Here is a 27,231-nt window from a genome sequence, read left to right on the forward strand (position 1 = left end):
CCATGGAAATACTAAGGGAGAAGACCTGGCCTTTAATTTTAGCATTTGGTGATCTAAAACAGCCACTGGATAGTTTTCCTTATTTGTCTGAAGGCAGCCAAAGGCTAATTTGCTATGTCTGTGGGTATAGTCATCTTTCACTGGGTGCAGTTTCAAACAATTGTTAATAATTCAGGTCACCAGGTCTTAAATTTCCTAGTCATTTTTCTTTTCATTTAGTGACTGTTTTAAGAAGAAGGGTGTATTATTCCTGACATTATAGTCAGTTAGCTCCATTAATCACTGCATTGTGTGACCTGTTTAAGAAACCGAAAAGAAAATAATTCTGTCATTTGATTTTTGTTCCTTCGTGCGCTGAGCTTCTTGCTTTTTAATTGCACAGAATCGAGTAAAGAACAGTTTGCCTACACAAATATTGCAGAAGAACTTGTGAAGCTCTTTAAAAAGCAAATAGAACATGATAAGAAGGAGATGATATTTGAAGTTTTGGCTCCCTTGGCTGAAAATGGTGAGACTTTTGAGTACCAGCTTTATTTCTGAGTGATTTACTGATATTTGCCTAAATTTTATGTCTTGTTTGTGAAGATGGCTGGTGAGGCATCTCATTATGGAAGCTGGAACAGCCTCTATTTATTTAGCTGCATATGAATGTGCATACACATAAATACGCACAGAAAAAAAGCATGGATATAACAGTTGGCATGCAGTGGGAATGACTCTTGGTATAGTTACGTATATGAGACTGAAAGAACTCTTCAACTTAAATTTGTAGGGCTTGCTTTATGTTAAATTTAGGAGCTTGGATGAAATCAGTTCTTACAATAAAATTTAATCTTACCAAGTTATGTAGGACTGAAATCTTACTTATTCAGTAATTCCTTTTATTTACTTTGTTGATCAATACATTTATTTGCAGAAAAGATTGCAAACTAAAATAGTGCAATTGAGCACATATAAAAGCTTGCTCTCATAAGTTTTATGTATTTCTATTGAAGGAAAAAAACCCTACACTATGATGTAGTTATAGTTTGACGTATTGTGTACCATACACGGTAACTTGGGTTGTAAGAATCAGAATGTTGTCCATACATTTGAACAAATGTATTTCTGATATCTTCAAATAGTTGAGGAAGCAGAAATTAGGTGAAGATTTAGTAGGCAGAAGCTGCAAGAAGACAGACTTTGGTTGAATATTATAACAGTTTTTATATATAAAACTGTTCAGAAAGAGCCATCTATTACTAAAAGTGATAATGCACTTTTCCTGTCTGTGGCTTTTCAAGCTGAAGGTTAAAAAAAAAAAGTTACCCAATGAAAGCATTCAGCATTTACTGTATAAAACAAGGAGTTTCCCAAAGAGCTACCAGATTTCTTCTGACTCCTGGGTTCTATGAAAGAGACCACAATTTAGTGATATGGATGATTGATTGATTGATTTTAAAGACTTTCATAGCCATAGTAAGCAACAGTTATAAGCAGTATAGTTTATTGTAAACCCTGAGTAGCTCACAAAAATAAAAAAAACAATTAACTTTCCGTAAAATCAGAATAAGAACTCAATAAAAAATCACTGTATGAAAGAACAAAAAGTTGTCATTTGATGTTAATGCCTTATTTTACTGCAACAAAGAGAGTTGAAGTCAATGTTCCTTTTTCTTTTTTTCTTACCCTTCCTCACTTTTCTTCCCCTTCTTCCTCCCCACCGTTTTCCTGTTTACTTTTGTATTTTGTCTCTTATTTTATCTTATAACTCAATAAAAATTCTAAACTGAGAAAAACTTGATCACTGCATGATGACAGTGGACAGTCTTAGGCTCCATAGCTCCATATGGGCACCTGTTCCTCATTTGGGCATCCCAGATTCCTCTCCTACCACAATTGCCAGTAATACATTTTGAGATGGAAAATTTAAATAAAAGGACTAAAATTGGCTTTATATTTTAAAAAGTTAGTACTTAAAAGTTTTAAATTTCTATTCCCAGAAAAATAGTCTCTGTGCTCCCAAGGCCTCCTGTTACACAGAGCAGAAGTTAGTGAATTTATTTTAAGGTTGTTCTTTCTTGAACAGTATGACTGATGGGAGTTCAGTGAGCCAAATAAAAGAGGGGGGAATTACTTGTTTGATATTGATTTCTCAGATACTTGACATCCGGTACTTGTATCTATAGAAAGTAGGAAGATGCCCAGAACATCTGTTTCTGTTTATATTAGCATAATTCACCCTAGATGGTTTTGCATTATTAAGAAGTATGTTGCTTAAAAAACAATAATCTTGTTATTTTGAAAACTCTCCCACAAAGCAGAAAAATAAATTCTATAATTACTTGTGAGAATCTTATGCAACTGATTGGCCCCATTACCAACTGATTGGTAATGATCCATGTGTGTGTGTGTGTGTGTGTGTGTGTATACATACATACATACACATACACACATATACATACGTGTGTGTGTGTGTATATACATATACATACATACTAGTGGTGGGTTCCTGATCCCGTTCCAACCAGTACGGTTGGAACTGGCCCAGCGTTGCCCACATGGACGTGCACAGCGTCATACTTGCCTGCGACGCCTCCACAAGCCTACAAGACGCTCCAGCTGCAGAGCGGAGCACAGGTGCTGTACGCGCCATGCGCAGTCGCGGAAGCGCCAAAGGCTTAAAGGACAGGTAAGGAGCTTGGGCGAGTGGGTGGGCCCTCCAGAGCACCGTACAGGAATGGTACCCGGTGCTCTGGGCAGGCTCTGGTACGCCCGTACCGGGGCATACTGCCTACAACCCACCACTGATACATACATACATACATAACATACATACATACATACATCTTTGTAACTGGAGATAGAGATAGAGACAGAGAAAGAGATAATATAAAGTGTCAAAGCCACTGCCTTGGACAAAACCCAGAGCATATAGGAGTACATCAATAAGATGACAACCAAAGATTGCTGCTGAGAGAATGCAGCATCAGGGAGGTAAATCAAGCAGAGGAAGTGCCTTGGCAAGATAACACCCTGCATGGAATGGACCAACAACAGATAGCTGAAATGGCAGACATTGAGAAATATTGCCAGTGGCTGGAAATGGCTAGACGAAAAGGCTGTGCTGAAGCACTGATCATAGCAGTACAAGAATAGGCACTAAATGTCAAATCCATAGAAGCAGGAATCTACCACACTAGGCAGAACTGAAGATACAAGTTTATCACAATGTTGGCGAACCTTTTTGGCACCTAGTGCTGAAATGGGAGCGTGGAGATGGGACGGGACTGGAAGAGCAGTTCCGTAGCGTGCATGCGCGTGCCGGGAAGCTAAGCTTCTGGTTTCCGGCGTGCACACCAGTCACCTGGTGTTCTAGTTTCTGGTATGTATGCAGGCATGAAGACCAATTGTTTCCGGCATACACATGTGTATGCTGGAAACAGGAAAAGCAATGGGCGACGGCTGGCATGCCTGGAGAGATGGCTCTGTATGCCATTTTTAGCATGCATGTCATAGGTTTGTCATCAGGGTTTTATCACATAGTGGAAGGGTGACAGATGCCAGCAGGAACAGCTATACTGAATGACACAGTCATATAACTGGCATTGTTTACAGAAACATCTGTTACAGTACATGGGCTAGACTCTCCAAAATCCAAATGAGAGATCCTGCAGAAGGTCATAGAGAATAAAAGGACTAAGATCCTGTAGGACTTCCAGACACAGAAGATAGGCTAATCAATCAGACATTGTGGTAGTAGATGAGGACCAGAACACAGGAGTAGATGTAGCATGCCAAATGACAGCAACATCAGGAAGAAGGACTATGAGAAGCTGGAGAATACCAGGCTCTGAAAGAGGAACAGGAGAGAATGTAGACAGTAAAAGCCAAAATGATCTCAGTAGTGGTAGGAACACTGAGGGCTGTGATTTCTAAACTGGGATCAATAGATTTCAGGAACGACATCAGAGATCTCTTTCCAGAAGTGCAATGCTAGGAAGAATTAAGATTTTGTGTAGAACCCTCAAACTCCCAGGCTTCTGATAGTAGACCATAGATTGAAGAAAACACATACGACCCATAGAGGTGAAAAGGAAATGTTTTATATATTCATTCATTCTTCATTCCAACTATTCATGTTGTTGTTAAAGAACTTTTTAACAGTATCCAAATAAACTAAATTAATAAATAGTGTCTGCACCGATATTATAGTAAAACATGTTGTTTCATGAGGATGTTGTGGTTTTGCCGTTCATCATTTAGATATCATTAAGCTGCAGCTGGTTGAAGCAGGCCTTGTAGAGTGTTTACTTGAAATCGTCCAAAAGACTGTAGATAGTGACAAAGAAGATGACATTACTGAGCTTAAAACTGCTTCTGATCTCATGGTTCTTCTACTTTTGGGAGGTAAGTTTAATGTGGATCACTCTGTCCCATATTAGTTGTAGGTCAGTTATTACATTGTATTTGGGGGGGGGATCATGTGAGTGCAGAGAGGTGGTGGGTTGCAGATTCCGTTCCAACCAGTACGGTTGGAACAGGCTTGCCGGCGTCCACGTGGGCGCACACATTCGCAGCGCGTGCATGCATCTTGGCACTTTTGCGAGCCTCCACAATGCTCCAACTTCTCGTCATGGTTTTATCACATAGTGGAAGGGTGACAGATGCAAGCAGGTACAGCTATACTGAATGGCACAGCCATATAGCTGTGCACTGTACCAGAATGGTATCTGGTGTTCTGGGCTGGCTCCAGTACGTCCGTACCGGGGTGTACCGCCTGCAACCCACCACTGGTGCAGAGAAGCCAGAAAATATGAAAACTTAACATTTCTTCCACCCCCAAAAAAACAACACACGGGCTCACTTTTTTTTCCATAAACAATTGGACATAAACAAGTTCTTTTCAAAACCCTTTTCTTGATATGAGGGTTTTATTCATGTTCGTGAAAATTATAGTTAATATAGATTTTCTATTTTCAAAAAGTGCTGGACTTCTACCAAACATAATGAAAAATAGAAATACAGTGCATTTAAAAGATTAAAATATGCACATGTTTAAAGAACTCTATCTGAAAGACAATATTTCTAGGTTTGTCAGGATGTAAAAAAGTTGTGGAGACTCTAGAAAGAGTGCAGAGAAGAGCAACAAAGATGATTAGGGAACTGGAGGCTAAAACATATGAAGGAACTGGTTATGTTTAGTTTAATGAAAAGAAGGACTAGGGACACTGATAGCAGTGTTCCAATATCTCAGGGGTTGCCACAAAGAAGAGGGAGTCAGGCTATTCTCCAATGCACCTTGAGGGCAGGACAGGAAGCAATGGGTGGAAACTAAACATGGAGAGAAGCAACTTAGAACTAAGGATAAATTTCCTGACAGTTAGAACAAGTAATCAGTGGAACAACCTGCCTCCAGAAGTTGTGAATGCTCCAACATTGGAGGTTTTTAAGAAGATGTTGGATAACCATTTGTCTGAAGTGGTGTGGGGTTTTCTGCCTAAGCAGGGGTTTGGACTAGAAGACCTCCAAGGTCCCTTTCAACTCTGTTATTCTATTCTATTCTATTCTATTCTTATGTTGCTAGCTTGGAAAAAGAAGTGGAAGTGAGCTTGTCTTAACTCTGATATAACTGTGCAGTAGAGCAGATGCAAGATCCCAAAAGCAATGTCTGGTTTATATATGAGAACTTAGAAATGAACCAAGGGCAATGCAGATAAGAAGTTGCATTGTTAGGATTTTTTTCTCTCTTTCTGACTGCGTATGCCTTTGCTTTCAGATGAATCAATGCAAAAATTATTTGAAGGAGGAAAAGGCAGTGTGTTCCAGAGAGTGCTTTTATGGATCCCTTCTAATAGCCATCAACTTCAACTCGCAGGAGCATTGGCAGTTGCAAATTTTGCCAGAAATGGTGAGAATGCTAGTGCTTAAAATTAAAGAGCAGTTGTATTGCTCTGTGTATTTGTGTATGTGGCGGCATTTAAACGAGTCGTATAGCCTGCCTTATGTAAAGGTTTGTTTTCCTACCTTAGAACCTACGCAGCACATGATGAAATGTGAAGTCTTCTAAATATAAATTGAGTGGTGAAATGGTACCGCGAAATAAAGGAGCAGGCAGAATGCCAGTTGAAATTTTGCTTTCAGGACATGTTTTATTAAAAGTACTTTAATGTTTTAGATGGAGAACAATCTATTTCCACTCAGTGCCGCATTTAGCCTGTGAATGGCATGCTAGGAACTGCAGTTCAAATGCAGTCAATAAATGTGAAATGAGTTCATAATATTACTATGATTGCTCAGGTGGATTTAATAATTGTTCTTTTCTACCAGTTGCCCCTGACTAGCAAAATGGAAGTGCTTATGGGGGAAGAAGAAGAGCTTTCTGAAAACACAAAGATTGTACAGTTTTGGTTAAAAGAGAGAAGGGAATATATTTTCACTAAAGAAGATAACTTCCAGAAAGCAAGCTATGCACAGGCTGGGTGGGATTGGCTATGTATTTAAAGAAGTAACATCTGGACAAAAAAGTCATTTGAAAAGTAAGCCTATATGCAGATTTAAAGAAGTGCTAAATAAGAACATAGAATACCGTTCCAAAAATCGCTTGGTTTTTCAAAGTTTATCTCTCAAAGGTTCTATAATTTTTCTGCCTCGTTGATAGAACAAATTGTGGATTTGTTTCCATTTTTTTCTTGGAGAGATTGAATTTATTGCGGCAGATTTCTACTGCTTCCTGTTATACCTATTTCCATCCTTCCAATGTTTACCCATCTGAAAAAGCTCATGAGCGAAGTTCTTCTCAATGTAAAATCTTTGGGTGTAAATCTATTTAGATTTAATGGAAGGCTAGAAAAAAGATTGCAAACCTTTTAAAGCTTTTAATCAATGTATAAAATTATACTTTTAAATTACATGCTGTCCTGCCATTGGATAAATTGATGGTACAAAAATAGCCATGGTACTTAGACAAAGAAACATGAATTGGTGGTTTCCTTCATCTGCAGATGGAAATTGTATCCAAATGGTGGATAATGGTATTGTCCAGAAACTGATGGACTTATTGGACAGGCATGTGGAAGATGGAAACGTTACCGTGCAACATGCCGCACTGAGTGCGCTCCGAAATCTTGCAATTCCTGGTAAGCACATTACAGCAACATTCTCAGCGATTCCAAAGTTAGTGGGACGATACTTTGCTCTATAAATAACATGTTTACCATCTGTATCTATTCACTGAAAAGAAAATCCCACCTTGTTTTTGCAGCTTATTTATTCTTCGCGGTTGAAATTTTATCTTCGTTTTTCTAATAGTTACACAATAATGAAATCAAAGAATTACAGTGAGGAGAATAGTCCTTACAAGTTAATACCTTTAGGAATCTGGTAGTCACCTTGTATATTGCAACAACTCCCAGGAGGCCAAACTAGGAGTGCCAAGATAACTGACAGATGCCAGATTGGGAAAGGTTGAACTTAGCTATTACTTTTCATCTTTTGTGTTTGCATTTGTAAAACAATAAAAACGTCGTCTGACCTCAGTGTTGATGATGTTTTACAAAGATAAATGTATAGTTAAATTAAAACAGAAAGTATTGGAATATATAAACACAAATCCCAACAAGACCTAATATAATAATCTCTGGCAAGAGGACATCACTTCCCAAATACCTTCTGGAAGATCCACAGAAGATTTTAGGCTTCTTCTGGAGAACAACAAAATGAAAACCAGCATAATTTCCGTATGTGGAAATTATGCTGGTTGTATTGTTTTCTAGAAGAAGCCTAAAATGTAGTGTAGATTACCTCTGACCCTTGACCCTCTCACCTCCCTAAATTGGAGAATCATCATCAGTTTCTCCTGCCAAGACTGAATTGACCAGGCTGATTGTAATAGGAAGATAGCAATTAGACTTATATCCGCTTCCTAGGGCTTTATAGTCCTCTGTAAGTGGTTTACGGAGTCAGCATATTTTCCCCAACAATCTGGGTCCTCATTTTACCCACCTCAGAAGGGTGGAAGGCTGAGTCAACCTTGAGCCTGGTAAGATTTGAACTGCCAAATTGCAGGCAGTCAGCAGAAATAGCCTGCGGTAGTGCATTCTAATCACTGCACTCCTGTAGATAATCTGGCACCAAGCTTTGGAGGACTGCATGTAGAAATCTATTGGTAACCTGTGCTGGCCCACAGCAGAGGTGTAATGTACTCCCACTTGTGAACCTGCTCCTTCAGGAATAATAATAACCTGAGAGACATCAGTGGTCCACACAGAAAGACCCTGATGGAGAAACCGTAACTCATCTTTCTAAGATTCTCCTCTCAGGCTCCAGGAACCAAGACTGAACTTCAATGGCATCAGCATAATTTTGAATGCAGTGGGGAAATGCCAGATCATTACTAAATATTTGCTGTTCTGATTGATATATGATATGAACTGATACAATATGATATAAACTACTAGGGCCTTGTTTCCCTAATTAATGTTTAGTGCATTGCGTGAACTCAATCAATTGCAGTTTATTCAATAAATGACAGTTAACCAAACTATGGTAAAGGTAAAGGTTCCCCTCGCACATATGTGCTAGTCGTTCCCGACTTTAGGGTGCGGTGCTCATCTCCGTTCCAAAGCCGAAGAGCCATCCCTGTCCGAAGACGTCTCCGTGGTCATGTGGCCAGCATGACTAAACACCAAAGGCGCACAGAACACTGTTACCTTTCCACCAAAAGTGGTCCCTATTTTTCTACTTGCATTTTTACATGCTTTCAAACTGCTAGGTTGGCAGAAATTGGGACAAGTAACAAGAGCTCACTCTGTTAGATGGTGCAAGGGATTCGAACCGCTGAACTGCCGACCTTTCTGAGCTCAGTGTCTTAGCACAGACTTGATTCCAGGAGCTAATATGTTCATTAACCAGGTATAATAAGGAATAAGGGTTCTTTCAGGGTTTTTTTCTCTCTTATGCTAAATGCATACCCTAATGTTTTTCTTCTTATTTAGCTCTGAGGGACTATATAATTTCTAGGATTATTTTTATACTTTCTAGGGAACTTTAAAGGCTGCTTGAATGCCAGGCACATAACCAAATATTTTGTTCATATTTTGTTTTCGATCTTCACTGCACTTAACACAGTTTTTTCAAAACAGCGAGATACTGAGAAGAAATGTAAATGCAATATTAAACTGGCTTCTTAAAAAACAAACATATGCTTCGATTCTAAAAACTCTCCACCAGAGCGAGCACTGTTGAACAGCATCTTGTTAGTCTGTATTTTAAATGCCAGTTCACTTCTCACTTTTAATTACAATGCACTATGAAGCCGTGTCTGTCTCCTGCTTTGCACATGGGGGTGGGATCCTGTGCAAAGATGGAATAGGTGTGGTTACCATGAGTAGAGGAAGAGAAACACTGTGAGGCAGGGGGGAAGAAGCACAGAGTCTTCACAGTATCATCTGCAGTGTAATTGCAAAATTTAACTCATAATATAAGGATGGCAGCTAAAGAAGTCTGCATTCTTGCCCACAAAGTAGAATCTTTGCACACATTTAACTATCCCAAGAGAAGCTGACATACAGTATGCCACAGTTTCCTATGGATTTTCGTATTTGTTACACTTACTTGCTGCCTGTCTCACCATGTGGTTAGTCTAGGCCAGGGGTCTCCAACCTTGGTACCTTTAAGCCTGGAGGACTTCAACTCCCAGAATTCCCCAGCCAGCAAAGCTGGCAAAGGTTGGAGACCCGGGATGAAATGCTACCAGTTCAGACCGGTTCGCCCAAACCGGTAATAAAAAATGCTACTGGCTTGCAGCTACTTCTGCTGACTGCTGATTGACAGCAGTTTGGCAGTTCAAGTCCCACTGACTCAAGATTGACCCATCCTTCCAAAGTCGGTGAAATGAGGACCCAGGTTGCTGGTGGCAATATGTTGAGTCTGTAAACCGCTTAGAGAGGGCTGTGAAGCACTGTGAAGTGGTATATAAGCCTGCTATTGCTATTGCTAGGGTCCTGTAGAAGAGCTGTGCACTTTAGCTGCAGTGAAGCAACTGTTCTAAGTAGCCAGCTTGAAAGTTACCAGATTTGGCTTCAATTCTCTTTCTGTCCCAGTTCGCAGTCCAGAGTGATTCTTTTATTCTATCCTTGCTAGGACTGTCCCCCGTGTAAAGAAGCATGTTTTCCAACACACACTCCTAGTTCAAGAACACCAGTCAATGCAAACTATATTCGTTGACATTCATGAAAAAAGGTTGTGACTTTTGTTTGGATGGTTTTGAAATGTTGATAGAACTAGAAAATACATGTACAATTCTTTTTCTTATTTCCCCCCCCCCTACTTTTATAATTACCATATTTTTCGGACTGTAAGAGGTACTGGAGTATAAGACGCACCAAGATTTTGAAGAGGTAAATTAAAAAAAAGGTTTTTGTATTCTGCAGACCTCCCAAACCCTCTGTATGCCTCCTTTTTTGTGAAAAAACAGGGTATGCAGAGAGTTTGAGAGGCTTGTAAAGTGTTCCTGGGGGGGGTGCCCCCCCAAAGCAAAAAAGGCCAATTTTTCGCTCATTTTTACCCTCCCCAGCCCCAGGACCACTTTGCAGGCCTCCCAAACCCTCTCCACGTCAATTTTTGTGAAGGGGGGCGGGTTTCGGGATGCCACAAATGTTTTATTCAGTGTATAAGGCGCACCCAGATTTTCTTGGGGGGGGAGGGGGGAAGGTGCGTCTTATACTCTGAAAAATACGGTAAATTGAATGCAGGTTAGCTTTTAATTTAATACAGGTTATATAAAGGCTCTGTGGTTATGCATGTGGGTTCCTGTGGCTGTGATCGGCCCTGCCACTGCCCAATCAAATCTGGATCACAATTTGAACATCTTTACCAATACTCATCCTTAATTGTTTTAGGAAAGAAGAGAGCTTCCTAAAAAAAAATAACCTTCCTATTGTACTTCAAGTGCATTCTTCTGAGATAATATCTGTTTTTTATTCCACAGTTGTAAATAAGGCAAAAATGCTGTCAGCTGGTGTGGCAGAAGCAGTATTGAAATTTCTCAGATCCGAAATGCCTCCTGTTCAGTTCAAGCTGCTGGGCACATTAAGAATGCTAATAGATGCACAAGGTAAAATAAGCTGCTTTCTTTGTTGAACTTTTGATCCATTGCTAAGTTTTTTTTTTTCCAGGAGAAGAAAAGGGTTTGAAGAAAATCCTTCAAATAAACCGAATGCATATGCAAACGGAGGATGGTTAATGAATTGCTTCAAGGCAGCGTATTGCGTGTAGCATAACATTTAAAAGCTTGACTCATCTGTGGATTTAACAGTTGTATGATATGGAATGTCATATATGCCCTTTATGATGTACTTCTACAAAACCATCCTTTCGTTTTTAAATACCTCAGCAAAACTGTGAACCGTAATTTCTTTAATTACAACAAAGTGATTTGAACTCCCACAAGATTCTCACAGGGGTCAAGCACAAAGTGCCATTTTAGAAAACAGGTGACTCCTGCTACACACTTCCAAGTGCTTTTTTTACATTTTAAAAAAGAAGGCCCATAAGTCGCATCTCAAGGGGGGAGGAAGAGGAGGAGCTCATCTCGTTTCTTTTCTGTTTAATGTTGTCTTTGTAATACATGCAGCAGAATCTGCCGAGCAGTTGGGAAAGAATGTCAAGCTGGTTGAAAGACTAGTAGAATGGTGTGAAGCCAAGGATCACGCAGGTGTGATGGGAGAATCCAACAGACTACTGTCTGCCCTTATACGACATAGCAAGTCCAAAGTAAGTGACATTGCTTGAGGCTCCCTTACCCAACACTGTGATGCCTGTTCAGTGAGAGAACTGTGCTCCCTCATTTCCTGACTTGACCATCCTCTCAGATTGGTCAACATGAGGAATGCATATCCTTTTTTGAGCAAAGAGATACTCTGGGCTTTGAGGGACATGCAGAGGGGAAGAGGGATGTTCTACTTAATGACTACTGATGAAGAAACTAGCTCTGATATATTGTATGATCCATGCAATCAGTCCAGACCAAGCTAACTATTTCTTGAGAGCGGGGAAAAGGAACACCACACTTTGCTACTTTGAGTAATGTTTTTGAACTTCTTTCATGTTTTCCATTGAAATGGTTTTCCTTTTGTAAATGGATTTTGTTGATTGAGGTTAATATTCAAGACTAATCCTAGGAATAAATTCTCGAAGTGTGTTAACCAACTGTACTTATAGCTTCTCTTAGGAAGATAACAGCTAACCGGGTTGCAGATTACAGATTTGCCTGCAAAATACTGTAGCCTTATTTCATTAACCTTAGCATCTTGTGATGGATTCTGCCCTGTGGCCTGAGAGGGAAGCAAGAGCACCGTTGTTGGATTTGCTAGATAGTGGTTTTCAGACTTAGCAACTTTTAACATGTGTGGACTTCTGCTTTCAGAATTGCCCAGTCGGCATGCATTTATTTTATATGGAGTCAAATTATACAATTTACTTTAAATGACAAGATGTTGACATTATAGATACAGAAAGATAAGAAATATGCCTATTTCTTATCAGTAGGATGGCAGGTATATATTTGGTATCTATTGCAATTCACTGGAAAAAACACTGATATTGGGAAAGATTGAAAGCAAAAGGACAGCAGAGAATGAGATGGCAGATAGTATCATCAACACAGTAGACATGAGTTTGGGCAGACTCAGAAAAACAGTGGAGGATGGGGGGATTAGCATGCTTATAGTCCATGGGATTTGAAATGTAGGACACAATTTAGCAACTGAACACAACAACAACAACAAAAATCTATTGCAATCATTCAGGCAGGACACCACCTGGCCCACTACATAAATAGTCTGTTATGTTGCACTGTTCACTATTGAAATCATTGTCTCATTACCTAAAACATTTCAAGATATTGTTATGAGAGACTTATCAAGCAGTTTTCTTAAACAAGGCAAACAGTCATTGTAAGCTTGACAGCAAATAAATGAATACATTTGTGTCCTTTCTCTGTATAGAGGCACGTGGTAACTGGTTGTGTGCATTGAATTTGTCATTTCCCAGAATGGTGAGATGGCGCTTGTTACATAAGCAAGCTGATGTGGTGGCTCAGTGGCTAAGACGCTGAGTTTGTCAACCAGAAAGGTCGGCGGTTTGAATCCCTAGCACCGCGTAACGGAGTGAGCTCCCGTTACTTGTCCCAGCTTCTGCCAACCTAGCGGTTCGAAAGCATGTAAAAATGCAAGTAGAAAAATAGGGAACCCCTTTGGTGGGAAGGTAACAGCGTTCCGTGCGCCTTTGCCGTTTAGTCATGCTGGCCATATGACCACAGACATGTCTTTGGTTTTGAAACAGAGATGAGCACCGCCCCCTAGAGTCAGGAACGACTAGCACATATGTGCGAGGGGAACCTTTACCTTTAAGCAAGCTGATTCCATAAGATGTAGCTACAGCTATCTACTAATGGTCAGGGTAGAATGAAAGGACCACTTGTGGGCGTGGGTATCTTTTCCAGTGTTCAGTGGCAAAGGGTAACATGCCCTTTGTTTATTAAAGTCTAGAAGCAGTTTATTATAATCAACATTAGCATATTTTTTAAAAAAATAGAAGGAAAAATTAGCAAATTGACCTGTTGTATTTATCTATAATGCACTGCAATGTTGCTTCACATTCTCGTTACTTTTTTTTTTTAAGGATGTAATTAGGACCATTGTTCAGAGTGGTGGCATTAAACACTTAGTTACCATGGCAACTAGTGAACATGTAATAATGCAAAATGAAGCTCTCGTTGCTCTGGCATTAATAGCAGCTCTAGAATTAGGTAAGTAGTCCAGCGGTTAATGTTTCGTAATTTATCTCATCTCCAATGATAGCGGCCTTGTGCATGCTAAGCCATGATAGGATGTCACTGAGAATTGTGTACCCGTATATGCCAACGGGTGGGAAGACATGTCCCTATATATAGCTTCAAATCCTTCCCCGGTGCCCTTCTTTGAGCCCCTCTTAGTTCCTCTGAATTTTTCTTAAGAACCTGCACTCAGAGCATTACAGAGTAATCAAACTAATGTCTGATCACTGTAGAATACAGTGGAATTATTGTAATATATTGAGTGATCCAAAATTTCAATTGCCTTTTAGTCAACCATTTCGTACAGATAAATATCAGACCCAAAAACTAGGTCCACATGTGAAGGTTCCATTTAACTGATCTATTGAAAAAAGCCTATGCACAGGAATCTACTCAACGGCCAGCTCCTGGTTAGATTTAGATAAGGGTCAACCGCAGACAAGGGTGACCAGACAAGCTTTTTACTCCTCCCCCTGGCCCTGCCATTCCTTCTACAGTTATATTCAGATTGTAATGAATTACAATTCTAAGGTCCTTATGTATTTTCTATTCCTGCATATTGGATTTCCGTTTTACAAGCATAGAATTGTGCATTTGTCTCTGTTCCGTCCCATCCTGTTTTGGTCGACCCAGATCTCCAACCTATCAAGGTCACTTTGAATGTTTTTCAACAGTCACTCTGTTGAAGAAAACAGATAAAACCCAAGTTATAAATACTTACAGAAAAAGAAATACGTATTTCCACAGTTATTTTTGTTTACCATTTATGATAAGATTTAAAACCATGATAAAAGAATTAGTTTTTACCGCCTTATGTTATGCATAGGCAGGTAATGGTAATTGAAGCAAAAGTATTGGGTTTGTGTGTCAAGATTTGCAAGATGGGCAGAGTGCCATGATGTATGCTGTGCCCCTTTTGTAAACGTGTTGCACACATTCAAAAAGTGGGGCTTGTATTGATATTGTTTCCTAATATAATAATAATTTTTTTAATAATAATAATAATTTTATTTGATTAGCCGCAACCCTCTCCCGAAGGACTCGGGGCGGCGTACAATCAAAACAGATAAAATACAGATAAAGACAAACATACATACATAAAGAACAAAGACATATACATGTGCATGGAGGAGGTAGGCTCATAAGTGAAAGACAATTAAAAAACACAATTTAAAATCCCATTAAATAAAATTACTGAATTAAAAAACCCATCAGGAGCGTTATGAAGTTATGATTGAGCCAGGCCGGCTATTTGAAATAGGTGGGTCTTGAGCTTTACACGGAAGCTTTGAGCTTTATAAGACAACTGATATTATATCTAGCTATCTATCATCTGTCTAACTAATATGTCATCTATCCATCTACAGCAGCAGTCACCAACTGGTGGTCCACAGACCACTGGAAGTCCCCAAGAAAATTTATTTTCATTTTTTATATTGCACTAAATACTATTTATCTTTTTTTTTTTTAAATCATATTGGTGGTCCGTGGAATTTAAAATTATGAATGTAGTCCAAAAGATGGGCGACCCCTGATCTACAGCATCTATCTATCATCTGTTCTATATCTGTCTGACTGTCAATCTACCGGTCAATCTCTCATGCCTCTCATGTCTGTCTATCTGTCTGGGTTCCAAGTAATACACCCATAGTGAACAAAACTCTCAGGCAGGTAGATTCCTCAAAGAATAGTTTTATTGGATATATCATATTGGCACAGTTCTGGTGAAAAACGACTCTAAAGATTCCTGCAATTTTCACTTAATTAAAAGTAAACGTTTTTCCCTTTCCCCAAACAATCAGTCACATGGTCCAATCAAGGTGCCATCCGGTTGCCTGGTAACGTCACTCCTCTCTTTGATCAAGTGTGAGAATGTCCTTGGTTCCCAGGAGAAAGTATTTTGTTTTGGTTATAAAACCCCAGCTATCTCTATTACAATGTAGTAACACTGAAGCTTCAAAATGGCTTTGGTCAGGTCAGCTTCAGGGTTGATACTATCTATCTATCTATCTATCTATCTATCTATCTATCTATCTATCTATCTATCTATCTATCTATCTATCTATCTATCTATCATCTATCTATCTATCATCTATCTATCTATCATCTGTATCTATCATCTATTAGCTATCTGTAATCAAATCAGCTCCTAAATCCTAACTTTTCAGAGGCTTCGCCAATCTTGGACTCTTAAGATTTCCAACCAATCTTGGAGTCCATGAAATGTTTTGATTGAGATGCTCAGTTCCTTCTGCTTCCATGTGTCAGCTGGATACCAGCAGCTTCAATTTCTCTCTGCTAGTTTGCAGAGTAGATTTTTGGGCCCTTGGCCTATTTCTGTGTATCCTGAGTTGAAAAGCATTGTTTTAAAAGGTGAGCTATCCCATCCAATATTGCACCTTCTGCAAATGTAAATTTAGTAAGCATTTCTTTTATCTCTTCTTCAATTCATTACTAAAAACGAACACAATAGGTTCTGTGGTACATATCTTATTCCAGTTTAATAAGGAACAGATGAAGTAATTTTCAGTTCCGTGAGTACATTTTCTTCGCCATCTGTGAAGCCATCAAGATATGCCACCCGGCCTTACTTAACTAACTTGTTAACAAGAATATCATGTCCCCTCACAACACACTACAGTATCTGATTTACAGTTCTCCTCTGTTTGAATTCACAGCCACAGCAGAGAAAGACCTCGAAAGTGCGCAGTTAGTGCAGATTCTACACCGGCTCTTATCAGATGAGAGAAGCGCACCAGAAATCAAGTACAATTCCATGGTGCTGATTTGTGCGCTTATGGGGTCAGGTAAGTTTTCCAAAACTTTGTTTCAGGTCAGATCAGGAAAATCTTAAAGCAAGAGTGGGTACATAAACACCAGAGGTGGTATTCAGCCAGTTCCGACCGGTTCTGGCAAACCAGTAGCGGAAATTGTGAGTAGTTTGGAGAAACAGAAAATACCACCTCTGGCTGGCTCCGCCCCACCTATTCGCTGCCTCCTGAGTCCCAGCTGATTGGCGTCCCAGCTAATTGGCTGGGTCTCCTTCTGTTGCCCTGCCCAGGAGAGCGGAGCTGGAAAACAGGTTAGAAAATGGAGATTTTACAGGATCCTTGCCCTGGAGTAGGGTGGAAATGGAGATTTTACAGGATCCTTGCCCTCGAGTGGGGTGGAAATTGAGATTTTAAGTATCTTTGCCCTTGAATGGGGTGGAAATGGAGATTTTACAGTAACCTTATCCTGGAGTGGGGAGGGAATGGGAATTTTGCAGTATCCTTCCCCTTCTATGACCACCAAGCCACACCCACCACACCACGCCCACAGAACCAGTAGTAAAAATATTTGAATCCCACCACTGGTACATACATAAACCAGAATATACCTTTTGCCAAATTGGGAGTAGTGGTGGCTTCTCTGACAGCTTAAATTTTGTTAGTTTATTTGAATTGAAGCTGCAGTAGGGAATTCAACTCTATGGTAATTAAACCCCATATGTAAAGTTGTCTCTATATTTATATATCCAAAATATGTCTCCAGGCAGAACTCATCCAAGACTAGAAACTTGACACATTCCGGGGGGAGGGGGGGATGATTTACTAGCATTGTCCTTTTAAGTTTTTTTCTATCTGCAGTTAAAAAACACCGGTAGCAGGAAGTTGAATATCATGTTACCATCTTAAATTTCCACCACTGTATTCCATTGTATATTTAAACCTTGAAACAATTACGATTAAATTTATCTGGATTAGAGCTATCTTAGAATGCCAGGTAACTCTTTGTATAGATTGGACTCCAAAGACACAATGTAATATGACAGCTGATCCATATAAATCCCAGATATTGTCAATTTAATTCATTACTAAATAAATTTATTTATTCATCAATAAAAACATGAAAATGGTGAAAAAGATGCATAGGTCAGTAACAACATACTGTTTAAAAAAACATTATGGGTCCAATTCTTGACATAGAAGGATACTTTTCTAAACCTCATTGCCACTTATTACACTGAGAAAAAGGGAAAAGAAATAGTCAAACATTAGAATTAGAATTAAGCTTGTCATGTTTGAACAGAAGACAAAATATTTCGTGGACTAATCACACTCCAATTATTAAAAAAATATGAGTTATTAATATTATTGCAAATGTGATAAGAATTCATACCATGAGAAAACATTTGGATTTTTTTCCCTATCCCTTCACATTTATATTTGTTTCTGAAATTTGTTGCAAAGGAGACTAGGGAGTTAAGCATTTATTAAAAGTTGTCTAAGGAAAACACGTTAATTTCTTGCCTTCCATTTTACCACTAACTTGTGAGTTGTCTGTAGCCTCAGTGGCTTCCCACATTTTCCCACTAGGCATCTTAGTGTAGGCAGTCCCAAAAGCTACAGATGTGCTACTTCTAAGAGCCAAGCTCCAACACAATTCCAAGAGAAATTGAAAGAAATACTCAAGACTCCTGGGAATAAAAGAAGATTTCAGCACAGAATTATTGACAATTGTCTTTCTAAGCCTACTTATCTGATGCTATGTCCATGATAGCAAAGAATTGCAAAGTAGTAGATTGCCCATGTACTATAGAAGACTGCCATCCTGTGTGCAATTTCATGTAACGCCTTGATCCAGTATAATGTCCTTGTGAAGAAACAACATAGTCTTGAAACAGAGCAGCCACTGAAATTTTAAAAGCTCCCTCCTAACCCTAAGCTGGTTTCTTCTTTCTGTGGTGTTACAGGAAAGAATTAGTATATGGAAACTGACTGAAAAAAAGGTGAATATGAAGATTGGCAGGAAATCAAGAGCCAAAAGGAGGGTGGGGGAAGCAAGAATTACCAAAAAGTGTCGTCTAGTCCATGCATTCCAATCAAAGTTGGAATCTCCACCTAAAGCCATGTTGTCTTCCTGTCAATAATTTGGGCAGTCTAAATTTACAGACCTGTGATTTTCTGATCGCTTTCCGTCTTAAGGTGTAACTTTACTTGGCTTTTTCAGACCAGCCTTGGTTTGATTGGGATTGTCTTGGTTTTGAGCATTAATCCAGACAACCCAGTTGCTTCCCCCAAAAGTCCCAGGAAATTCAGTTACTGTAGTCCAAACAGAAAGCATGGGTCATTTCTTCCAACTTTCTGCTCCTCTGCCTGCAAAAGGACAAATAAAAAGCAGGTTCAAGTAGCTAAACCTGCTTTCTCCTTTTGCAGGTCTTCCACAGGCAAGGGGGTGGGGTGGGGGACACATTTTCAAAGAGGAAAAATGCCCATACGCTTTGCCTTTATTTGCACAGGCCCCTGTGGTTGTATCCTTCCAATGAAACTTGACCCTTAGTGATTTCATGGACGTATCCATTTACTTTTCTTGGCAATAGGAAAGGGTTTGCCATTGCCTTCTTCCAGAATTGTTTTGTTTCACCTGACCTCACCTGGTATATCCCACTTAGCTTTTCCTCAAGATCAGTCAGGATCAATTTATTGCTTTCTTGAGTATTGTGAAAGCAGAGGCAGCTTTGGCAATGATGGTCAAAATTTAACAGCTATCATCAGCATCGTTTTTCATTTTAGATCTAGACTACAGGGTGGATGCCAGAGTCCTCCCCTTCCCTCCCACTCCAAGAATATGTTCTTCAACAAAATAAGCAGTAATGAGGGAAAGCAAGTTGGCCTGATTGCAATTTTGAAAGTTTTCAACTGCACTTAATAAAAAGCTGCATTTGCCCAACGTGCTATGTACCCCATGTAAAGGACTTGTGCACTATTCCATTTTATCCTTTGCTGATTGCAGTTCTTTAATCAAGCTTTCAACTTACTGTGTTATACAACTTGATACATTTTCAGTTTCCAGAATATACCATTTGTTAAAATTAAGCTTAGTCCCAATTTTTGGAGATCTCATATCATGGGCTATTTTAACTTCAGTAAGTTCCAAACCATTAAGATGCCCGATGAGGAAAATGTGGCATCAGCTGAGCTTTTATCCTAGTCCAGTGATGGCGAATCTTTTCGTCACCGAGTGCCGAAAAGTGAGCATACATACGGGCACACTCGTCTGGCCCACAACCCGGAAGAGGAGCTGCCCAGGGTGCATGCATGTGGCCAGAAAATGATCTTCTTAATGACGCGCACATGTGCACTGGCCAGCTAGTAAGAGGTACGGGCGACACTATGCATGCCAGGCAGTGGTGGGTTTCAAATTTTTTTAGAACCTCTTCTGTAGGTGTGGCCTGCTTTGTGGAAATGGCTTGCCAGAAATGTGGCCAGGTGGGAGTGGCTTGCCAGCCATGTGACTGAGTGGGAGTGGCTTGGCAGTCATGCGACTGGGTGGGCGTGGCCAACTTGTAAAATGTGGTGAAACTCAACAACGCTCTTGCTTAGCAACCAAAATGTTGGCTCAGAAACTGGCATTTGAAGCATGCAAGTCTTAAAACTGTCAAGTTACAAGACCTTGCACCCCTAACCCTTTAGGAAAACAACCCCAGGGATGTTCAAACTTGACAGCTTTAAGACTTTAAGGTTTAGATAGGACTCTTAGAGGCGGGTGGGGCGATTGGTGAGCCAGTCAATCAGTGAGCAGTGGGTGGGGCAAGCGTGGTGCGGACGAGCGGGGGGAGGGAGCTGGAACCAGTTCTAAACAGCACGGTAAATTTGTGGAACCTCTTCTATAGAAGAGGTTAGAACTGGCAGGAACCCACCCCTGGTGCCAGGTGACATGGCTCCGCGTGCCACTTTGGGCATGCGTGCCATAGGTTCGCCATCACGGTCCTAGTCTATCATACAAACATAGCCTTCGAATGGAAATTGGTCTCTGTGGCTAAATGAAGCTGAGCTTAAGCACAACACGACCTACATTTTTTTCAAAACAGCAGCTCCAAACACCACCTCTATCTGGTACAGGCAGGACTGATTGGGTGAAAAGTGAAGCCTACACATCAAGATGGCTCTGGTAGACTCTGGCTCAGGCTAAAGAAATATTTTTTTTAATGTTTTTGTTTTTCCTCTCTTCCAGCAATAGCTTCTACAACACAAGCTTGTGTACATTTCTTAGTAGGCTTCTGGAATGGAAGCGCTTCTTTTCTTTTCAGATTGTTCCTTTGTACTTTATATAGGCTGAATGTTTACTCCCCCGTCTCTATACAGTTTAAGGAATTGGAAAGAGACATTTGCATTAAGGCTGCTTGAAAGACGCCGCTTTTTTTTTTTTTTTTTGGGTCCCTCCCGTTTTTCCCTACCAGCCAAGTGGTGCCTTGATAATGTCTGCATTCATTTCAGCTTGGTAGAAAATGCAGACAAAAGAGCAGCTGTTCCCAGGAAGGCCCAGCAGGGAAGTAACAGTCTTACCTCTTGTTTGACAGAACCTCTTCACAAGGAAGTGCAGAGCCTGACTTTCCTAGAAGTCGTATCAAAACTCCGCAGCCACGAGAACAAAACGGTGGCCCAGCAGGCTTCCCTCACAGAGCAGAGACTCGCCGTGGAAAGCTGAGGAAGGGGGCACCGGATCCACATTAGCACCATGTCACTGACCTCACCTCTTGTCCTGCTGTCCTGCTGTTGTTAACGCCAGCCATGTTTTTTCCCACCGTCACTAATGCATGCGTGTAGCATCCCCCCACTGCACTGTTGTAGGTACCTCTCTCTAAATTTAAGATTTCTAAAACACTCATAGCCAGTTGTCATAGGATCCTGTCTTTCTTACCCATACAGCAGACACATACATGCAACCTGCAGCCTTGTCGTCGTTCTCCTTGTATTCTTGTTGCTTGGGCCACCTATTAGAATGTGCATGTTGTAGTCCTATAATAATGTAAAAGTGGTACAGCCGTGATGACACCTCCCCCTCAGACTCCCTACTTTCCTCAGTAGGCAGCAAGACTGTTGAGATGAGGTTTGGGGGCCTACCTCTCTTTTTGCTGCTTTAGATACGAAAGAGGGAAAAGAAATCTTGCTGCTCATTCACTGGTCTTGCCTACTAATGTCAATCCTGTGGTACCTAAGAGATAAAACCAATAAAATCCAGTGCTCTCACACTCATTTCCCCGTGGTCTGTCTTTGTATCCTGGTTTATTTTCATGGAGCCTTCAAAAACTAGCTGTATGTTGTGGTAAACTATACCAGTAGAATATGTGCATCCTAAATCATAAGTATTTTTGACTGCTTCTCTTTTTTGGTCCGATGCCGATAGCACCAGACTCTGAACAAATAGATAAAATACACCATTCTCCTTCTAAAACCTCCATTTTCTCTTCTTCCCACAGCCTTGGCCATTTTTCTCTTGTTCTACATAAATGCAGAGCACTGGGGATTGTTTGCACGCTTTTGAAATGAGGCTGAAGTCTCCCAGTTGCCCATTGCTTTAATTCACTTTGGACTAACTTAAGCAATAGGCACTTGGTTTGAGTCCTGCAGCAACCTTAGGTTGGAGTTAAAAGTAACTTTAAGTGAAGCTTTAAGTCACAAAAATTCTAGGCCTGCTGTCCCCTTCCTTGCTTTCATTTGGTGAGAAGTTAGTAATGCTTACTAATTGAAGCATTTTTGTCAGTGTGCTCTTCAGATATGCAAGATTGATTTCACATGCAAGATTCTGCAAGATTCAAATTATATAATCATTCTGACACTTTGATTAGAAAGTCAGCTACAAGAGGGAGCGGGGATTGAGTCAGAAATGTGTAGCTGTTTGTTAGTATGAACATGCTGAATTAAACTAAAATTGAGATTAAGAGGCAGAGCATTTAATTTAATGTAAACGTATTTATCCCAGATCCTGCAAAAAGGAGGCATGCCAAGTCAGTAGGTTTTATCCAAATATACTTGTTTTTTTTAACCTATGCAAGAGCTTTTTCAATCATATATAAAATGGTGGGGCTATTTCCACTAACTTTCTTCTCCTCAATCTCTTTGATTTGACAGAGAAACTAAGAATAATTTCACAATTTCAAAATCTGAAACCTGAAATGCTTTTAAAATGTGAGGGATTTATGGAAGAATGAGGAACAATTATATTTTCCTAAACTGCCTTAATTCTGCACCAAGGATTACTCAATTCTTCCATTTATATGGTTTACAAATTTTGGGTCAACACAGGACAACTGTACTAATATGTACATGTGTATCATTTTATTATCCGCTTTTATTAGAGAACGACATACAGAAAGAGTGAAAACACAGGAAAATCATTCATACAATACTGTATCATACAAACGCAATACATTTATATATGCATTGCTTTCTCATGGTTTAATCTTTCTGCAAAGACTCAGTTTTAGACCATTTCTTTTTCTTGTTATGAAGGTAAGCAGAGAAAGCACTCTCAATGCTGGCTATACCACTCGGCATACCCGGGCATTTTTCCATGGCAAATGATTGTAACTGAATTATCAAATGACTGAAATCATCCTCTTTCGGAATATCTGCAATCTCTTGTGTCCTCCTTACTTAATTCTTCTGTTTCATCAGTTGCTTCCAGCACTTTTCCGCTGGGTTTTACCTTAGTCAATATTGATTGGAAAATTGTTTAATTTTCGTTATCATCGTCAGGCCCAGAATTGGCATTAGGGTTAGGATTTTGCTTCTACAGATGGACCATAGGTTTGTATTTTAGCAATGACTCTGCAGAAGCTGGGCTCGACATTGCATTTTGAATGTTTTTTTTAGATCTTGGTCGAGAGGTTACATTTTTGATCTAGTGTTTGAAGGCAAAAATTTGAGTTTCATGTTTGTAAGATGATTCACCTGGGGATGGCTAGGACCATTTCTTCATTTCTGTCAGTACCTCTTAGCTACTCTTCAAATAGGGCATCAGTCGTCCATGCGGATTTGTTATATTCCCAGGTGATGAAAAGATCTTTGGACTGTGTGGCTTTGCCGATTTACCAATCACCAAAGTTTTTAGCTTCTCTCCGGTTAAGCTAGCGCACAACAGAACTGTGAAACGTTCTTTAGAAAGCTTTCCATTCTTACATTTGTCATCCCTTGTAACGAGGCTCCTGTCAGGTATCACCTTGAAAAAGAGTCCACACCTGTCAGCGTTAAAGATGTCATCTTTACTGCCAAATCAGAGTAAAAAATATTGTATTATTTGATGTTCTTCTTGAAAGAAATTGACTGCTACCAATTTGGCATTTCACTTTTCTTGCCCTTGATGCAGACTGGACTCAAACTGGTCAAGTTATAGAGTAAATTAATACGGTGTGTCAAGCTCCAGATGGTAAAGATACAACTTACAGAGGTCAATATAGAGAGGTTGGCTTTCTATTATGTACAGTACATATAGTGTATGTCTGCTCTATGAAAATTAGGTGAATTTAGGCAACTCTGGAGGTTTTACTGTACTATACTTTCTTTTGCCTATTTATACATTCAGTACCTCAACAAGCAGGTGATATGACACCTGCCAAATGTTTTTAACTTCAATTCTGGTAGGTTTCAGCCAACAAAGCAACCAACCAAGATTTCTGGGAGTTTTGACCCAAAGATGTAATGGAATATATTTGTATTTATTGCAAATGAAAACAAAGATTCTTGGATCTAAATTATGTGACTTTTTCTTTACAAGGAGCTTTTATGACACGCAGGAGCTCATTCATTAATCACATAAATGCAGTATTTTATCACATTCCATCTCAGCATCTGTTTATTTTCCCAAACACCCAGTGAAATGTTTAAGTTGAACTTTCACATATGTGAGAACAAGGAACAGAGGCAAAGTGTCACTCCATTTTATTTGTAAAACTAATCATACTAACAAATTGCATATAAAATGATTTATTTCAAGTAAAATACAGAATACTGCACAACTAGTAAAATTATGTTCATAAATGTATTAAAACATTCTGAAAATTTGCTTTTATTTTTAAAAAAAGATAAAGAGCATGATGCATCCCACTTTCAATACCTTAAAAACCAACACAAAATCGTGTTAATTTCGTGTAAAAGTTCAGTTTTTGTCCACTAAAAGCTGCATGGCTACCATATAACCTAGTGTGAAAGAAATGATAAATTAGGTAAAATACATCCACTTGGAGATCAAATAGGAGCATGTGGGAGTGAGATGACAAAATCTCAGTCAAGCTGTACAGGCATGCACTTTCTTTGTAACAATACTTTCCATTATCAGTAAGTGTAATTGGCATTTACAATCAATTCAGCAATGTACAAGACTTTCCACGCAGGTAAAGTACATTCAAATACAGTAAGTAGGGTAGAGCGAACCACAACGGAAACTACAGGCATTGCCTTCATTATGTCATACAATGGTTTAGAAGAAAAGGTGGGCAGTTAATACAGCATATCTAAAGCTGACTTAAGTTAGAGAGCCCCACCCCCAGTTTTCTGAAAATAAAACAGAAATACTTGTTCCAGGTAGATTTCTGCTAGGCACTGCAGTTCTAACATTTATGGTCAGTTACATGCTGGGTGAAATTTCTATTCAGGGTACCTCTGGGAATGTTAGAAAGGAATTCTGGGAGTTTAAAGACCAAGGCAACTTGCTGGGGAGGGCTGTTTTATCTTTTTATCTAAACTGATTTCATAAGACCGATTGTGAGATTTAAATTATGTTCCCAAGGCAGGCTTTTCTGCATTTCTTGTCTATCACTGCACACATAAGCTACACTAACATTTCCATTTTGACAAGGTGAGTCTGGGATATCCTGTACAATACTTAAGGATGCGTGTTCTCTTTCTGTGTTATATGCAATTAACAGAGAGGCATAAAACAAGAAAGCACAGTTACACAAGACTAAGGGGCAACACCAGTATATACATACTGAAAAATCCATGTTTTTTTCATCCATTATGTAACCTTACAGTGTTGAAAAAAAAAGCACAGGAATAAGAACAACATCTTCAACCTGGATTAAATTTTGTAGAGAACCTAACATTTTCCTGTAATGTTCAAGAGACAAAACCTCAAGCCTACAGTCCAGCCATAGATGTTCATATATCATCTAATATAACCCCATTGGGAATAAACATGTAAAATGGGCTGTTTCCCAATCTTTTTTCAGGCATAACACCCCACTCTTCCTTTAGATTGTATCAAATATAGGAATTAGTCTTCCAAATGAAAATGGAGGATACAACTTCTGTAGACTAAGTCCATTAAAAAAATTACTGGTATTTCAAAAAAGTGGCCTGCAGAAGAAAAATACCGGCAGGATTGTGGAATAAAGGTAAGTGTGCCTTAAAATACACCTGCCCTTTGAAAAGATGGTGTGATATTTTTTACCTGTCTCCATGAATCAAACAAGTTGCCTTCCCTGTGACTTCCTCAGTCATAAAATGCACAGAAGAGTTATGTGCCAAAATAAGATAAGGCAGGAATGTGAAAACACCAAAACTGTACTCTATTGACACTTTGCCATAAAAGACTAGAAGAACTATAATTTGTCTAGAAACATCAATAGCTGACACAACCACTGAAGAAACTGAAATAGCATATCAAGAGAAATCTGCATCCACAACATAAGACTTGGAAAAACTCGCTAGCAAAACTTTTGAGGTCTTACAGAACTATTATCAATGGGAAATCTTATGTGACCCAGGATGAGCCCATGGCTAGGCAGATATAAAAAATTAGGCCTCCACTGTTTGAACACTGAATCTCTCCCTACTGAACAAGATTATTGTAGGGGCAGAAAGAGGGTAAAAACACAACTGTGGTAAATTGCCATTTTTTGATAATGGTGACCAGTGAAGATTTTTTTTTCTGGGTTACTGATTAAGAACAGAAACCACTACATTTGTACCAGTTACAGTTATATTCATTGCAAAAGATAATAATAATAGCAACCTGTAAGTATTCAAAGCTGCAGAATTAAAGTAACAACAATTAAACAATTCTTAATTCATTCAATTGCAGAAGTGCCCAGCTAACACTAGATGGCAGGCTATTAAAGCAGTTTAGGTTTCAACCAATAGATATGCAAAACTTTGTTTTTAATGGATGGGATTTTTCCATTTTCTCAAAATAAATACATATTAATATGTGTAAACCTATGCAGGAATGATTACACACACATGCTATTATTTATATTTCCGAGATGTACACACCGCCATATAACAACTATCTAATAGAAACAGGAATTGGCTCGAAGAAACAAAACAAATGGATTTCCAGAGATTCAGACCAGACGACATAAAACGGGAGTTAGAACATTTCAACCAAGGTGGATTTGGCAACACAAGACAGTTTCTGTCGTTTCTTTAGCAAAAGTTTAGACCAATAATAAAAAACAAAATAGTCAACAATCTTTCAGAAAAAAAGATTTACAGAATTTTCTAGCAAAGCCACTCCCCAAAGTTGTTTCTGTTAACAGGATTAAGCCATTACTATACAAATTTCATGATGTGATATGTAGGGAGATCTAGCAGCAAGCAACACACTGATACACAAATTCTTTAAAACATAATCTATAACATATGTGCAAT

At 39.3% G+C, this 27,231-nt stretch overlaps 1 protein-coding gene across 6 annotated transcripts in view; it reads left to right on the forward strand.

Annotated features, from left to right (window-relative positions):
• The window catches only part of RAP1GDS1 (Rap1 GTPase-GDP dissociation stimulator 1), an 86,586-nt gene extending 64,843 nt beyond the window's left edge, over window positions 1-21,743 (forward strand). For 5 of the 6 annotated variants that reach the window (XM_081960209.1, XM_081960210.1, XM_081960206.1 and 2 more), the window contains 9 exons: window positions 383-508; window positions 4,246-4,389; window positions 5,759-5,890; window positions 6,984-7,118; window positions 10,970-11,095; window positions 11,615-11,754; window positions 13,663-13,789; window positions 16,495-16,623; window positions 21,159-21,743. In XM_081960209.1, coding sequence (XP_081816335.1) covers window positions 383-508; window positions 4,246-4,389; window positions 5,759-5,890; window positions 6,984-7,118; window positions 10,970-11,095; window positions 11,615-11,754; window positions 13,663-13,789; window positions 16,495-16,623; window positions 21,159-21,286 — 1,187 coding nt within the window. In that variant the 3' untranslated portion in view covers window positions 21,287-21,743. The remainder of the gene's footprint in view (window positions 1-382; window positions 509-4,245; window positions 4,390-5,758; window positions 5,891-6,983; window positions 7,119-10,969; window positions 11,096-11,614; window positions 11,755-13,662; window positions 13,790-16,494; window positions 16,624-21,158) is intronic. The other variant, XM_081960208.1, reaches the window with a different exon arrangement.
• The last annotated feature ends 5,488 nt before the right edge of the window (window positions 21,744-27,231 follow it).

This window comes from Natrix helvetica (genome assembly GCF_964273705.1).
Source record: "Natrix helvetica genome assembly, chromosome: 7".
Classification (NCBI taxonomy): Eukaryota; Metazoa; Chordata; class Lepidosauria; order Squamata; family Natricidae; genus Natrix; species Natrix helvetica.